Below are 17,713 nucleotides of genomic sequence, written 5' to 3'. Positions count from 1 at the left end.
TTCTATGATTTGTGAAGAATCAGTGTCACATAAATAGCATCATAGAATAGTCACAGTGTCAGGTGGCTGTGAATGCAAGCATGTTAGCACTCTAACGCACATCTTATTCTGTAGAATCACTTGAGGAGCCATGCAAACCCAGCATCTTTGCGAACTGCCTTTCTAGAACAGGCAATAGTTCTGTGAACACAAAAACCCAGAGTAGGCCAAATCAATAGACCACCACTTTCATACACTCAGTTTGGGTGCAATTATCTTTTCAGACCAGCTAGGCAGGCACACATGCTCTCATCAGGTAGCAGGGAGCAAGAAAAAGCTCTAACTAGAGCACATCCATCATAGACACATTTAAGAACTTTTCAGCATATATTATCTTAATTTTTAAAAGAAACTGGGAAACAAGGAGATAGCAGCAATTCTGTGTTAGTCGCAGAGTGAAGAAGTAGAAACAATCAGGGTGCTTCAGCCATCGTAAAGTGTTCAGCTGGAGAAGAAAACTGACAAAGTCTAAAATTAAGAAACAATGTCTTGATCCAGCTCCTGCTGAAGTCAACAGCAAGTCATTCAACAACCTCAGTGTGCTTTCCATCAGGCTGCAACTATGCCATACATCAACGAGGCAAAATACACATTCCAGGAGGACAAAAAACATGATCCTACACAGGAAACCACTGGAATATTAATGTCTGGTAACATTGTCTTCACTGCACTAGTCAACTAGAGGGAGATTGTGTGACATGGCCTAAAAATATGGGTTTATAGTTTAAGTTTTTATTTAATAATTTTACATTTAAGATGAACATTTAATAAGATTTTCACCTTTATACAGTTATGTTAAAGGAGATGAAAAGGCACTGTGCCAATAAACAGTTTGGCAAGTGAAGGTCATCTCCTTCCATTGGGTAGGTACTGCTTCAGGTGTTCTATAGAGGACACAATGTGCCAGGGATTTAACCACTGATTAACTGAGGTCACACAAAAAATGCATCTGGAATGAAAAAATAAATATACTGGGTCTGTGCTGTTATTCTGCTAGTTTTAATAGGGTGGCATAATTTGGAAAATATGGCTTAGGGGCTGCATCTGCATTATTTTTTATATAGATAAGGGATATAAAAGCCTCCCTAAGCAATATAACCGCTAAAACTAAACCTCTCTGCAATGGTTTGGGTTAAATTAGTGGGTGGAGAGGTGCAGTCCTTCCTTTTAATGATATTAAACCATGCCACCAACAGAAAAAATGTCTTGTTAATTAAATCAATGGTTCAAACTATCTAGAAATCTGTAAGAAGCTTTGTTAAGAGTCTTTGTAGTGGACTTATTATGCATCCAGTATTTTTTTCTTACAGAGAACACAGCAGATGACTTACTGTCTATGCAGATAAATACGGCCATGTGTAACTGCTGTTACAGCTACTATGGCCCTGTGTAGCAGTAATTACTGCTAGTCTCTTTTCTCTTGGCTAACATGCATTATCAAAACACTAAAGCATCCTGAAGTGAGGTAAGAGAGGAAAATGAACAGGATGGGTGAGAAGTGCCATGTATTATAGAAAGAAATTATGCAGAAGTTCACCTGCTGTTGTCATGATCAAGACACGGAGAAGACTGTCTGTAATAGAATAGATGATTTAACATCAAAAAGGAAAAGAAAGGGGAAAAAAAAGAATGAGTTAAATGAAATATTGAAATATCAGAAAACTGAAACAAATTTCTAAACTAAACACATGAACATATACATATATATGCATATTCATTACACATGAAAAGGTAGGAGTCAGTAGTATGGAAAATAAGCCTATGCAGACATCCTTGGTTACAAAGGGTTACTACTAGTAGATCAATAAAGCTGAGTGATTTGGTTTCTTTACACACATTTTCAAACTGGAAGCCAGATACCTAAAATGTACACTTAGAGCCCGAGTACACCTTCAAGAACTAGATTAGGTGAAATGCAGCATGGTTTAGGTATCCACATCTAAAATTCGACCACAATATATCTATCACAGGGTAAGGTATCTAAGGTAATTCCAGCCACTGTTTCTGATAACACAATAAACCATGATTTTCTTTTCTTCAAATGTCCTATTAATATATTTTGTCATCCACTTTCTTCCATTTCAGCATGTTTCTTGTCCTCCTTTTGTTCTGCACTACAGAATGACAAATTTCAAACTTTCACTTTGACCTGTTTAGGCTCTTAGCAATGTGTCACATTGTCAGTTAGTTGTCTGATGACATTTTTTATTATATGTTTTTCTGTTGCCACTTTCTTCACTGACATGAACAGCCACTTGCTATTCATGAAACAGACCCACTCTTCTGCCTGATTGTAACTTTCTGAACAAAGGTCATAAAGGCTACTGTATAATTTGAAATCAATCAGACTTTTAGATTTAAGAATCGCTGCCAGGTCCTGTTTCCGTAACTATTACCCAGAAAATTAATCTCATACTGGAGAAAACAACATTATGGATTCGAAGTACAACACTTGAAATATATTTTGTTTACCTTGTTAACAAGGATCCAGCCTCCTTTTTTGCAGATACGCAGCTAAGAATGATAATTCACATTATTTATCACAGTTCAAGCTGCCCACTTCCTCATCTTTCTCCCTTTTTCACTGATGGAAGCAACAACTTCCACAAAGGTAAATTCACTAATAATACCCCAGCTACTTAATTTTGTCAGATACAAGTACTGATACACTTGGATCATCAATTAGTAAAATAGGGACTTGTTTAAAAAATTATATAAAATAAATCAATATTTGTCATTAAACCAAAGTTTTACCATAAGCAAGTCAGAGTTGGAAAAGCTGCAGAGTTAGTACAAATCTTGCTCTAGAACAAAAAAACAATCATGAACTAAGAGGTCCTTCCTCACAATATGACAATATGTCAGATTTGCCTCTTATCCACCATACCTTTACATATTTGTCAGTAAAATTCTCAGAAATATAAGCTATACAAATAAATTGTGGAAATTTTTTTCACTGTATCACCAGAAGCCAGATATGACAAAAACATTGTTTTGCACATAATTTATACTTTAAATCCTACAGTCAGCCTTACCTTTACCATTCACACTTCACTATTGTGGGGTAAGAACATGATACTGTCAAGCAACATCTAAATGCTGCAAGTGAAGTCTTTCAGTTCAGTGTTTTTTTGCCTTCCAACTTAATGAAAATAAGTGTTCTTTTACAACAAGATATTGTGAGGTATGAGATTAAAACTGCGAAATGCATTTGCATTTATGTAGGCATTATTTCTGCCTGTCATAACGCTTCATCAGGAAATTATGTGTAATATCCCCTAATATTACTAAGCAAAATGATAAAACTCTTACTGGATATTTAGTACCCAAACTTTCTGGCGTATTCAGAGATTCTTAACATTGCTCAACATGTTAGATCAGACAGTTTTATCAGAAGTGAATCTGATTTGCTGACAAGTAGTTTAAATGTAGGAATTAATACTTTTTCCTTCAGCCAATATATGAAATTAATTTGGAACCTGCTGGGCATGTAAAATGACCAGGAGATGGTGAGCATTAAAAAAGTGTTACCTCTTAAGAGATATTTACTTCCTTGTTTTTAAAATAGCTGCCAAGGGCCCTAACCAAAGATCTTGCTTTTCTTTCTTTATTGATGAAACTATCAACATACTGAAAAAACAGTTATATTTAAATTTTAAGTGGATGGTTAAAACATTTCCCCCTTCTGAAATTTCAAGCATAGAAGTTTTGGTTAGTTATGCAAAGGGTGAAATATACGTCTGTGAAATTCCACACCAAAAGAACAATTCTCTCTAGATCTACCTTTTTCCTTGGGGGTGTTACACTGTGATCCACCCCTGCAATGGGAGATCAGTAGGAACTCAGCAACAATTTGGGTTTAGCCCCTGAAGTACTGCAGGGAAAGAATACTGTCTTTTTTTTTTTTTCCGGATTGTACAGAATACCAAATTAAGATAATCTGTCTCAAATAAAGTACCATTCAATGCTTTGCTGAGGTGTTACTTTATAAAAACATGGTCTGAATTCAATATGCTTCCAGTGTCCCAGGAAAAACTGAGGCCATATCCTTGCTTTAAGCCACTAACAATGTTTATATTGTATTTCTTTTCCAACACGAAGAGTCGTCTTTCGTGACAGATACATACTACTTCAGTGTGTGCACCTGAAATGCCAACAGTGCTGCTAGTTCACGAGAACCTGATAATAGAGCATGTCTGCATAGGAAGGAGGGTGTAGGTCACAAGAGGGGCATAAATAACAAACATACTTGTTTTTCCAACTAAGTAAATGCAAAAATCACTCACACAGTACTTCTATGATTATTTCACTTTTAAAATAAGGACTTACAAGCAGAACCCTAGTGGTCAATGTATTTTCCTAAAAAAGAGGTGTAAACAAGAGGCACCCAACAGTTTATGATAACTTAATGACCTGGACAAGTCTAAGCAAGATAAAAATGAAGTGTTGTACAGACTTTTCCATAGGCTAAGTAATCATTACTAAAGATTTATTTACTACAATATTTAGTGGCAAGTTGGTTGGTAATATAAGAAGAACATAATTATTTGTGTCATATTAAATGTCACTATTTTATACAAGGCTGCAGACATTATTGCTCCTATTAAAATCTAGTATCTTATTCTACCACTAGCACCCTGGTCATCCAGAAAGGTCTAAATATCACTAATATTTTTTAAAAGAAAAATACAAAATGACTGCACATCCAAGAAATAAATGCCACTCTCCTAGAAAGTATCTAGTTTATCCTTTGCAATCACTGGTGAGACCTACCTTTCTGACAGTGAAAAATAACACATCCTTTTGAAACAGTCTGTGAACTACTTAGGGTTTGAATAAACCACCAAAACAATTTTAAAGCTTACATTCTGACATAAATATGGATGCATAAACCATACATAATGTACATATTAAGTATTTCTGTTAGATTTGTTAGTTTGGATCTGAAGAGAAGCAAATCCAAACAGCACTGGTCACAGCCAAATACCCTGCTACCAACTAACAAACTTCTCATACGTGTCACAAATCAGTCAATTTGAAATTGCAGTAAGACAATACTGTTTCTCTTCTAGACCAGGACTGACTGTCATTCCAAATGGGACTCCAATATTATTTTTTGAAAGATATGGACTCTTGCAAGACTGTTGCAAATTCATTTGCGATTTACAGTAAAATCTTTCTCCTTGTGATGTCCAGCCATGCTGCGTACAATGCAGCTCCACAGAAATTAAATGCTTTTTTATGAAATCAGTTTCCTACGAATTCACCTGCACATGCGTTGTAAAATCTGACAGCAGGACACAAGTGTAGAATTTAGTGTAAAGAATAAAACTACCTAAAATTCAGTAAGTGAGAGCACTCAAAACAAATGCACCCAGATTTTGAGGCAACCAGGATAAACTTTGTAAGTATGAATTTGTCTGGGCCTGCATTTTGACTTCTCTCACTCTCTTTCAGTGAGTTTGCCCAAATGAAAAAGCTGACAAAGAGTCAGTTGTGAGAATACACAAATATAGTGGACAAATAATTGTACAGCACATGATGTTTAAGTTGCTTGTCGATTCCACAGTTCATGTAGTTAAATCATGACAAATACTAGAGCTGATGCTTACCTGAACTATTTCACTAGCATAGGAAGTACTAATCACCTAGATCAATTAGGCCCTTGGTCTCAATTACCGACTTTTAAAAGGCACTGTATTTACATCTCCATAAAGTCCACATAAATGTACGAATCCATGTGTCAATAATTCATTCGTCTTGAGCATGACCAAAAGCTCACTGACTTGCAGTTATTTCAGTGGATAGTCTTGCCACTCAGTTCTGCTTGATCATCAGAGCCTAAGAGATCATAACAAGCTCTTAGTGGCACTGAATTAAAATATGACTCCTGGTTAAGCATCAGTTGAAGCTGCTGCTACTGCAGGTATTCTGTTTCTCTTTTTTTTAGTATAAAGCTAATTGAGACACTCACCCTGAATGAATAGGGCTGGAAGAAAGAGCCACATTGTCCAAGTTTTCAGGGCCCCAGCTTAAGCGATATGAATTCCTTTCAGCTTCTTTGACCAGAGTTGTTACCTTGGTAAGCAAAAAACACCTCCTTTTTACTACAATAAAATCAATTCATCAACCAAACAATAAGAAGATATATTTTGCATAGTAATGCCTAAAGCGTTTAAACATTTTTAAAGAGAACAGAGTAATAATAGCATTAAGATATTAGAAACAACTTACTGGAACATTTTGTACTTGCTCAAAGTAATCATATGTCAGTGTTTCCAGTGACATGAATGCTTTGATTTACCAAAGGGGCATTTCCCAAAATTTGTTTGCCTGTTTGTTTAACTGCAAGCACACTTCTTTGAGGACAATGGCCTTGAGCTCGTCAAATGAACTCAGTATTTAGCCCAATGGCTATTAGCATAATTCAAAAATCTGTTAACCTGGAGAATGTTATGAAGACAGTCCCTGTACTATATTCACACAGCTTAGCCAGTTATGTTGGAATAGAGTTTAATACTGCACAGCATAATACACTATGGAAATTAGATTTATATTAAAATAAAGAAGCATACACAACATGGTATTATTAGTACAATTAAAACTGTAATCTTTTTATATTTCTGTGTTTATAAGTGAACTTAAAGAGAATTTGCTTACCTGCTGGCTGGGGATTACAACTGTGTCATCAATCATGGCACTGTCCCTCAGGTAGGAGGCATGGCTCAGTGTGTGGGACCTGTCTGAACTGAAGGATCGCAGGCTGGTAGGTTGGCAGGATGCCAGAGCAATGCATCAGCAGCACAGATGATGTTGTAAAGGTTTCATGATAGATCGAGTGGGAGAATGAAGAAAGCATGCTATTAGCAATATGATGCAGCTTCCAGGGGGAGTAACAGTCACAGGGGAAAAAACAGGGCTTTACAAATCCGTGGCATGCTACCTTGCTGACCAAGGGCCACTGGTGACTGATCTGCTTCAAAATGCAGAACCTAAAGATTAATCTAGATGACAGTTTATTTTATATTCACAAATACTTTATACTTGGCTTTGTGGCATGATAGTTTCTGTATAATAAAGAGCATTAATTTCTTTTAAGTAAGGCTCTCCAAAGAATTTCTTTTTCCAGCAAGTCACAAAAGCACACTACTATGGAAAACCAGAAGGCTAATAACTAAAGAAAAGCTGAAAGGACCCTTTCTGAAGCTTTGTTATGATCTACTCTCTCCCTTTAAGACTGTAAACAAATAAGCTTGATGTTGTCCCCTGGAAGGTACACACAGCAAGGTGAATTGTGGCCAGCTGCAAGCTCCTGTGTGAAACAAAACTCATCCTCAGTATGCCAACAGCATCTTTAGAGAGGCAGTCCAAATGTGAGCAGTGTTGTCTTTGCAAGTACACACAGCCCTACAGAAAACTGGTTGCTATAGCAATGGGAGATGAAAGGCTGTAAATAAGCTGCTTCCAAGCACTGGCTCAGAACGTAACTGCAGTATATGTTAGCAAAAAAGGCAAAAAAAGACAAATAAGACACCACAGAAGGACATATTGAGGTAAATGGGGTTTCTGCTACCAAACAGCACTAGTTTTGTCCTTTAAATGTTTACCAGCAGCAGTATTACAATAGTGATTTTTAAAAACAGATCAACCACCTTCCGACGTTGTATGTGTACTCTGTGATGTTGTTCTGTATCTTGAGGAGTATAGGACCTATCACTGAAGGAAGTGGTTTATTTTTCATGGATTACACAACCATGAGTAGTATTTATCATGACTAATGCACTGGATCAGAACAACAGGCCATTCATCTCAACACATCAAATTTTAAGGGATAATTCCTTAGCAGCAGTTAGCAGTAAGAAAGTCGTGTACATGATGGACGCAAGATTCAAGTGCTTTAGGTGCAGGTCTTGTTGGAAATATTTTACCATCTGATTCAGACCAGCAAGCCTTTTTTAACAACAGCTACACTCACTCCATCAGTTTTTGATGCATTTTTAGAAGGAAATGGTTCTCTTATTTTTATTAACAATATATGACATTGAAGAATAACCAATGCTATGCATCACTGACTTATACCAATGGCCTATGTAGCATACTAGATGGAGTGTGCAAAACTGAAAGCAATGATAAGTATTACACAAGTACGAGCCTTAGGAAAGTCTTGAGAAAAAGAAACCAACAATAAATCATCTCTTACATGTCACAAAACAGAATCCTGACTGAAGAGTACATTGGTTAAACATTTTAGCGTGAATTGGGTAGGCAAAGTACACCTTGCTTGTTCACAACACGAGTACTTCAGTGAACATTTGTTCTTCGGTTGAAAAATAATCCTCAGTAGCAGACCCCATTTGCCATCATTATCCTTGATTCACTGCAATGTTTGACACTTCCAGAACTGCTTTTTTGCACCATGCAATGCTTGTAAGTGGTTCGCCATCCAAGTTGTAGGTTCTGCTATTCACCTAATGTTATGTCCCAGACAGATACTGAATGAAAGGAAGCATGTACTAGATCTGGTTAGTTTTCTACCTGTAAGGTGATTTTGTCTGTATACTCCTGCAAGTACCCAGCACTGCTACTACCACCACTACAAGTAGGCCACTATGTGGTACCTGTATGCAAGCTCCAGTAAATATCCAATATATTGAGGGTATGGACTTTATCAACAGCCATGGTATGCACAAGCATGACTGTGGCCTGCAATACATTAGAAATTTTAATTTTGTCCTACACTTAATTTCAAAACTAGCCTTCAGGTGACATTGCCCCTCTTCTGTGTGCTGCACCAGCTAAACCAGTAGTTAAAAGGTTTGTCCTTCTGAGGCTTAAAAATAAAAGTACTGACTCAAACAAGAGTCCAGATACAGAAGAGCAGTGGCACAGAACAGAATTTACTGTTTACTATTGTAATAAGTCTTCAGGGACCCTGAAAAAAAAAAAAACAAACCACAAAAAACCAAAACCTAAATCACAGATACAACTAATGTTTGAATACAGGGTTTTTTTCCCAAATCTGTTTGATAAATCTTAATTCACATGGTTTGTTGGGTCAATAGTACCTAGCCCCAGAGACTGAATTTTGGAATCCAGGAATGCCACAAAGCTCCTGAACATAAGAGTATGTCTTACCCATATTAGGTTATGCACAGGCATGTGTCAGCCACCTCTTCTAAGCCCTAAAAAAAAGCCTAGGTGGTATCCAGAAAGTAAGAGCAGCATGCTCTAGCCAAGTTTCTAATCTGGGTGACTGAGAGACCATGTTGCACTACACAACCATTTGCCAGCCTAGACAGAGCTCTAGCAATTGCTAGCCCACTTGAGTGTATCTGCTGTTGTGGGAAGTGCATGTTGTTTCAGAAGCTGGGAAAAGAGCCTGGTATAACTGAAAACTGACTAAATCAGCCTTGAAAATATTTCTCAGTAAGACTGAAAACCTTCCTCACACCTATCATAGATCAGAAAGGTGGAAGGGTCGTAAAATGGATCAGAGCCTTTTCAAATACTGGCAATCTGATATGGCCTGATTCAGCCCTGGCTCTTAATATGCAGAGGGAGAATCCAACTGGTGTACTCCATTCTCTTTAATTTTTATTCTATCGCTATTTCTCCATGTAGACAGCTAAGCCTCCCAGCAGCATGGTGACAGCCACCTCCCAGCTGTTGTGATCTACTGCAACCTTCCTGATCCTTGCTAACAGTACCTTTACAGGAATCAAGAAAGTTTCTGCGGGACAGTTGCTGTGCCACTGTGACCTTTCTAGACAGAAAGCACTGCTGGATCCATATTTCCCACTACATATCAGACTCCTTTGAAACTGTAACTATCTCCAACTGCAGTGTCGTTCACTTGGTTCTCCAGATCAACTTTCTGGCATACAGCAGGCCTCCAAAATGGATGAACAGAGACAGGTGCCATAGAAGGATACAGAGACATCTTGTTTTCATGCTGTGTAATACCTACCTGGGCATGGTGCTAATGAAAGCATACAAAAAAGAATGAAGGGGACAGAAAAATAAAATAAATAGGGAAGACGGTTACAAAAGAAAAATACATGTTTTTAAATCAAATTGTTTAATGCATAAGATTACATGAGTCTAGACTGCTAATACTATTTTGCTCTACTGAATTTCTTGAAAAATCAAAGCCAGTATAATACAACAAAAATCACATCAACAGAAAAGCAAAAAAAAAAGGTGTCCCTGTGAAATCTCTTACAACCAGTAACCTGACAGTGACAGAAAATGAGACCATGGAGTCAGAAAGATGTACTTTTTTCTCTTATTCTTTCTTCCTTCAGAATTTTACTTCATCTCAAAATAATCATGCTTGATACAGGATGTGAAATGATTTTCATACATCACAAAATAAAACACATCAATTACATGCCAGTGAAAATCTACTAATATTCATTGACTGTACTTAAAACCTAAAATATTCTAAATGGGAGCAGAAACTGGCTTGACACTTGCCTGCCCAATCACTTCTATATAACTTAAAATAAAATTTTAAAAAATTTCATTACCACTGACAGGGCATGACAAAAGGTTTTGATTTGTAAGCATTCTGCTGTAGTTCATAAACATACTCCGACATTTAAAAAGCCACACAGTCACTTTGTTTTCAGTGGATTCACTGGAGCTGTCTAAAAACTAACAAAGACTCCAAGCTCGTAAGACCTGAATGCTGAGGGCTTTACATGCTGGGAGGCAAAGAGAACTGTTTCTTGACATCTTTTCTTCCCGGAGCAATTCATAGCCACTGAAGTAAACAGAATGGATCTGACTGATTTCACTGAGCTTTGTAAATACTTCCAGAATAAAAATTAAGACTGGAAAATGAGGTAGGTTAAAAACTCCTTCTGTTGCTAAGACCTCAATTTTTTTTTTTTTTTTTTTTTTTCCCTTTAGTGAGCCCCAGTTCTGAAGGCAGTAAGCCTGAAGACATTACTGACTTACACTAGACACTGTTATTTTCAAATAGGGATGTCTGGGTAGCCTATTGTAAACCAGAACTGTGGGTGTTAATCTGGCAATATGAGTCCACACTTATGCTCACTAGTAAAGACTCTCCTCCTGAAAAGGGAGCTCTGTTGGTCTGGTTTTTTTTTATACCATAGTGTCATTCTTTAAAATAATTAAAATAAAATAAAAAAAAATTAAAGTCACGGGCATTATTATTCCACAAATGCATCTAGACTTAAGTTCAACTTCTCAAATATAAGCAAATGAGTAAGTTTTCTGAACTGAACACACAACATTTTATTTTTTTTTTTACAACATCAATACTGTGCTGTGCCAGTAGAAGGAAAATTATTCTCTTTCCTGCTACTTCAACTATGATGAAAGAGAAAGAGTTAATATGCTTGCTGACAACATACTCACTGTGAACCCGATGTGGAATGACCAAGTGCATTGCTCGTTTCCTGCTATCTATAGCTAGCGAACTACTCTAAAAAAACAGCTTACCTAATGCTAAAACACCCTCTCCACCTATCCCAGCCATCCTGACTCATGACCAGAAAAGATGAGGATGAATCATAAACCCTCTCCATAGACAGCTAGACTCTTCTTCCTTTGCCTGACCACCAAGACAATAAAGCAAGCTATGCCTTTTCAAGAACCAAATAAGAATCACAAAGTCTTCACTAGACTCTAAGTACAGTATTAGTGCCAACTGTATGCACTTCAGGACTGGTCTGGAAATATTCCTCCTGACCAGACTTTCTTCCTACAATGTGGCAAGTGCCACGCTAACATACCCAATAAAGAAATCCTGACAAGTGCATCCCATATCTCTCTTAGATAAAGAACAGTCCCCAAGAACAGGATTTCAAACATTTAGAACAAAATGTGTGCAGAATTATCATAAGAAAGGACGCGTTCAGGCAAATACCTGTCAGATCGTCCTCCTTCCAAGCTGTACCTTAGGTAGTTCATACCGTCTAAGAACTGGCTGCTTGGTAAAGAGTCATCTCCTAGTTCTCTGAGGTCTTCTGGTCTAAGGTACTCTCCTCCATCTCCTGTCATGGTGTCATCACCTTTAAACCAATCACAAAGGGACAGAGATAAGCACACACACAAGTTTATTTCATTTCCATGCTGGAATCAAACAGCTGGATGGCACAATAAACAGGAAAGCAATTTCCACTCAGGAAACACTGCAAATCACAAGCAATTAATGTATTTAATGAAATTGGCACATCAAGCGAGATTAAAACAATATATTGAAACAAAAATGATTAATGAATTAATCTTATTTTTTGCTGTTGCACTTACTGGTTGGTAAGGGGCAAATTTCTTTGCTAGTCTCTAAAGCATGGTCTCTCTGTTCCCTTACCCATTTTAGCTCTCTGGGCACAACTATGATGTGTCACAGCCTGCCAGTTTATGATTAAATACAACCACTTACTTGCCTAAACCACGTATTTTCAACTGAAAAGGTGTTTTCTGTGGCCTTATGCCTGACAGTTACAAATCCTAACTTAAACTTCATTGTCCAAACTCCACATCATATGAAGCTGTCTCACCCATGTCCCAATATCCTTTTGTGATCAGCAAAAATATTATTTCAAAAACATGTCAATATCCAGAAACTGAAAATAAGCTCACATGCATAGATAGTAATGATTATTAATCAGAAAAGTACTTGAAAATGAATAAAAGCCTAAATGATCACTGGTTATCTGACATAGTTACCTTTTTGCATATACTCTTAATAAGAGGGTTTAGGTTTTTTTTAGGCCCAAAATTCTTTTCCCCAGGAAATTCTGTCTATGTGAAGTCACAGTCTGCTTTTCCCCAGCAGACTAACAAAACAGCTCACATTTCTTTCCCATTTGCAACACTGTTTCCACAGCTTCTGCTTGGAGATTTCAGGTTTTCCCAATGGTTAACAACTGCGGCATGAAACTGCCACAGCCTTGGTGTGGCCCACAGAACCACACAGCATGACTAGAGGCCGCCAGGATCTCCACAATTTCTCATTTTCTAAGCTGCATGGTCAAACGTCAAGAACTTGAAGCTCAGTTACATGAAGGAGACTACAACTGTCACACAGGAAGTCTTCAGGGGCTACTCATTCCAGCTGCAGTAATGGCACCCTGGCATGCTATGAAACACAAAGGGTTGCAAAGGGCAGGTAAGTAGTATCCGTGCTGTTTCAAACAGAATTCATTTGGGCATCAGGACAGTTGCCACTTGTGTTATTTAAAGTCTTAATAAAACAATTATTGCTACTGCTTCTATTTCTGGTAGAGCACCTTCTCTCCACCAGCTGTCCAAAATGTTATTGGTATTACAAACTATAGCAGAGATGCTCACTACAAAAGGAAGAAATCTTGATATCTGTTTTCATGCAAAAAAAATCCAAAAAGCTTTTCTAGCTTGATGATTCTGCTAATAAATAATTAATTTATAATTTCTCATCTAAAACCAAGTAACCTTTGGGGGCTCAAGATTTTTTTGTAGACACAAACACCATATAGAAAAATGAGGCCTAAATCTTTTCAGTGTAACACCAAAAGCTCTTGAAAATTCCATCTGCCCATATTAAGAGGGAGAAACTGGCACAGTTTCACAGAAAACAATAAAATGCATTTAGTCATTGCATGTTTCCTGTCTTCTGACAGATGATGCCTCCTGTTTCCTGGGAATATCACATTATAAAGCACAGGGCTTAGTAAAAACTTGGAAGATATTAAGGCAGTGCTGTTAATCAAACAGTAAAAGGAATTTCAAGTTATATTTCAAATAAACTAGATTCTTATAATCATGCCAGACATTCCATCTATACTAGAAACAAAGGCAAAATCTTCACCACTTCCTTCACACCCACATCCTTTAAAAAACAAATCCAAACTCCACTCTTATTTCAGCTTTGGCCTCTCATCTGAGAGCTGTCAATAACGGGTCTATGTAAAACGAGCTGGAGTATGTGATGTCAAACACAAACACTAATCAGATTATACATGAGTATTTCACAACATCTTCAGACCTTTTATCTGCTGGTATTACAGCTTACTTGCTAGCATACTAGTATTGAGCAAGTGAACTAGAGGTTAAATTCACTCCCTGCCAACCCCTTGTGCCCTTCCATCTTTCCTGAACGAGATGAACTCCCAGAACAAGTAGCACCTCCTAGTATATGATAGGAAAAAAAATACATTCTTAAGCCTAAATGATTGTGCAGCAATAACATTTCATACAACTGCAGTTAACCATGTGGCTTACTTCCTGCTTTGCAGGGCAACTGCACCTACACAGAGGGAATTACTCTGAGTCTGTGTAACAAGCACACATTCATCCTGCCAGTAATACTGTGTTGTCATTAAAAAACTTTAACACAGCCAATTCCTGAGCCTCAGTGAATTAAAAAATACACAGACATGTTACCTACTGAAAAGAAGCTATATATTCATAAATGTTACATATTCAGCTGACCATGAGCTTCTTTACACAGCAAAGCTTACCAGATGGTGGTTTTATGGCAGTACAAGAAATCGTCTTTTTTAATCAGGCTAGAAACCATTCATCTGCCATCACATTCCCCATCAAATTAATGACAGCAATAATGAATAAGCAGTCTGTGACAAATACGGTCCTTGAAGTTGATGCTCCATGATTTGCAGTGGCCATCTATGAAATTACAGGCAGATTTTGATGAGTCAAATCATTTACTGATTTATCTTCTATTTAATTGAATTAATTTGCAATAGTAATCCTGGTCAGTATGAGAGAAACCACAGGTTCAGACCCCTGGTGTGCGCGCTTGGCTGAGGAGCCACTGGGGTGAGGCAGACAGGCAGGCAGGCAGGCAGGAAGGAAGGAAGGAAGGAAGGAAGGAAGGAAGGAAGGAAGGCTGAACTAGAAAGTGACAGAAATTGAACTGATGTTTTTAAAGCCAGATACAGTTATGCGAATTTGTCAAAATTATTCTTTTCTCTGCAGCATGCAGATGAGTCTACAGCTCTCCACATAAGTGCCGCTCCTCACCAGTAACAGATGGAGAAGTGACAGCCATGGCAAGCACAATTTTTTATGGAATATATAAGTCCTGAAGCATCTTTACAGGAATGTGTAACACAAAATTTCTCTGACACTTTCCTTGGACACTTTTGCTTCCCTAAAATCAATCTTCTGTTTAATGGTCCGTACACACTAGAAGTTTCCATGTATTACACTTTGGCCAGTACTTTAAATTTCTTTATTGTTAGCCAGTCAGGAAAACAGGGTTTCATGTGTGGTTTCATATACTGATACATGACCTCACATGAATCATCATGGTAGCTGCTGGTAGCTCAATTCAGCATTTGCAGAAAGATAGACAGTGAAGCAAATGAAAAAAAAAAAAAAACAAAACAAAAAACACACCCACAAAACCCTGTATGTCATGTCTACCCTCCACTATCTGTGCAGAGGGGAAGAGGCCTTGATTTTGTTTTCTCACAAGGTAACCAGCTGCAAAATGAATTTCAGTATTTCACAGGTAGCTATTTATAAAGTTGGTACGTTGGATCTAGGTAGCAAAGAATAAAAGTGCTGCCTTTTAGAACTGGACCAGAACCTAAGCCACAGAAGGTTTGGAAGGTCACTGATACTACCTGGCATGCTGAAAGTCTGAGGTGTGGTGGGACTACTACACAATGAACAGTCAAACTGGGACTTGAATGAGTTCTCTGCATAGACTCAAGAGGAGCACTAAAGCAGATCCCACACAGAATTCTGGGCAGGAAATGCCATTTAAAAAAACCATATTCTCACACACAAGTCATCTTTCAGAGCCATGTTGTTCCAGGGAACAACAGCCCAAGATGTCTGCTGCCCACAGAATGGGTAATGATCCTCTGACTGGGAGAGCTCCCTTTGCCTACAGAATGTCTGTAAGTACTGTCAGCAGACATAAAATCTTTAACTAATGAAGATTAATGCAAATGTAAAAGCAACCAGTTCTTATCAATCATGAATAGGAATAACATCCAGCAGCTTTAAGGACAGATTTAGATCAGATGGATAAGACTAATCAAAAATATATTTCCCACTTTTAAAATGCTGATTATGATTTACTTCAATGAACAAGCTATTGCAGGCCTCCCCTATAACTTCAGTCTTTGAAGAAAATAATCAAGTGCTCAAAACTGCTCATAAAATTACAATTTAGGAAATAACATACAGGTCAATACAGCAATGTCTCCTGGTCATGCCCACGTTATTCCTTCTTTGCACTAACAAATGTGCGTCTGTAGTTTGGGTCACACCTACAAATGTCACTGGCATCATTTATTAGTGCTAATCTGGTCAATTCTACTTTTTGTCAACAACATGGATGCAAATAAAAACCAGCAGTTTCTTTGAAACTTTTGCCAACATTTTTGCAAGCTAACCACAATCTCTTATTTTTCAACTAAAATGTTCACAAGTCAGCAATCTTTAGCAGTTCTACCCCAACAAAAGTGAAATAATTTAACTTCTTCCCAATGAAAATATCAGATATTTAAAAAAGGTGTATTCTCTGTGGAAGATTTCAATGAAACAAGCCAAGTAAGACTTTATTATATTTTTTTTCACATTCTTAGCAACAATGTCAATTAAGTTAGACGACAAAAACCAAACAGCTAACTGTTATATTGAGAACCTTCTATATTGACAAGACATGAGGGTCCCTTCCAACCCTAATGATTCTGTTATTCTAGATTTCCTTTTGTTTGCATATCTGGCACTTAAAAGAAAACCAAACCAAACCAAACCAAACCAAGCCTAAAAACAAACAAAAAACCCCCACAACAACAACAACAAAAAACAGAAATCAACTATCACTTTGCTGGGGGGGGGGAAGTAATCTCAGCAACATCACATAAACAAAAGCAGCTTTCCAGAGAAGAATTTTCCTTCATCTTGGACGACCTTCTTAAAATGTACCAGCAAGAAACTGCATAATAAACCTTACATGGCATCTAAGCATACATTTTTCTAGGAAATTAGAAGTAAGCAGTGGTATAATTTCTGTGCAGGTAATAATAATTAAATTTTTAAAGAACCAGTTCTTATTCACCAGGAAGTTTCTCCTGAGCACAGACTTCATTAAAGAAGGTTTCACCTGTATTCTCAATACACAGCTTTTGATTCCTCCTGTAAATCTCCTCCTTTGGCTACCTTTTATACTACTGGTTATAAGATGTTTAATTTAGAGTGTGAATTAATTCAGTGGTGTTACTCTGACTTCACCATGTTTTAAAGTGAAGGAACGGCAACTTACTTAAGCCTAACCCAGAACAGTCAAAGGCTGCAGCTTTAACTTCCAGGCTTACTTAAGAAAAGTTACTCCTTAAATCTTCCAACTACTTAAGCCACTAATTCAATGGAATTATGTGCAACAGCAATGTATTCTGCCCAGACATAACTGATCCTTTTGCACACATATGCTGTAGTGTTAGTGTACTCTAAGACCATGTGTGGAGGCACTTGGGAAATACACTATCATATTTTACTATTTCCTGCTGTTATAGATACTAATAAGGAATTCAGTCTGCTTATCGAAGTGCAAGCTGCAGTTACCACAAATATGAAGCTATACACTTTGACAATATTCTTGGGTATCAGAGCATATTATCATTTAATAATAACAACATTAGGAACAATAACTAGGTCGCCAGTTAGTTCCAGGCAAGCAAAG

The 17,713-nt window shown here is 37.4% G+C and overlaps 1 protein-coding gene across 28 annotated transcripts in view; it reads right to left on the bottom strand.

The window, feature by feature from the left end:
• Positions 1 to 17,713, bottom strand: part of ANK2 (ankyrin 2) — a 367,179-nt gene that overhangs the window by 52,346 nt on the left and 297,120 nt on the right. For 10 of the 28 annotated variants that reach the window (XM_062620859.1, XM_062620860.1, XM_062620866.1 and 7 more), the window contains 3 exons: positions 11,939 to 12,083; positions 6,700 to 6,802; positions 6,014 to 6,117 (listed from right to left, as the gene is read on the bottom strand). In XM_062620859.1, coding sequence (XP_062476843.1) covers positions 6,014 to 6,117; positions 6,700 to 6,802; positions 11,939 to 12,083 — 352 coding nt within the window. Of the gene's footprint in view, positions 1 to 1,576; positions 1,613 to 2,511; positions 2,554 to 6,013; positions 6,118 to 6,699; positions 6,803 to 10,006; positions 10,019 to 11,938; positions 12,084 to 17,713 lie in introns of all 28 variants that reach the window. The other 18 variants (XM_062620856.1, XM_062620858.1, XM_062620853.1 and 15 more) reach the window with 6 other exon arrangements.

This window comes from Pezoporus occidentalis, unplaced genomic scaffold (assembly GCF_034315485.1).
Source record: "Pezoporus occidentalis ecotype Australia unplaced genomic scaffold, CSIRO_AGI_Poc_V1 ctg224, whole genome shotgun sequence".
Lineage (NCBI taxonomy): Eukaryota > Metazoa > Chordata > Aves > Psittaciformes > Psittacidae > Pezoporus > Pezoporus occidentalis.
This window is presented reverse-complemented; position numbering and strand designations above follow the sequence as displayed.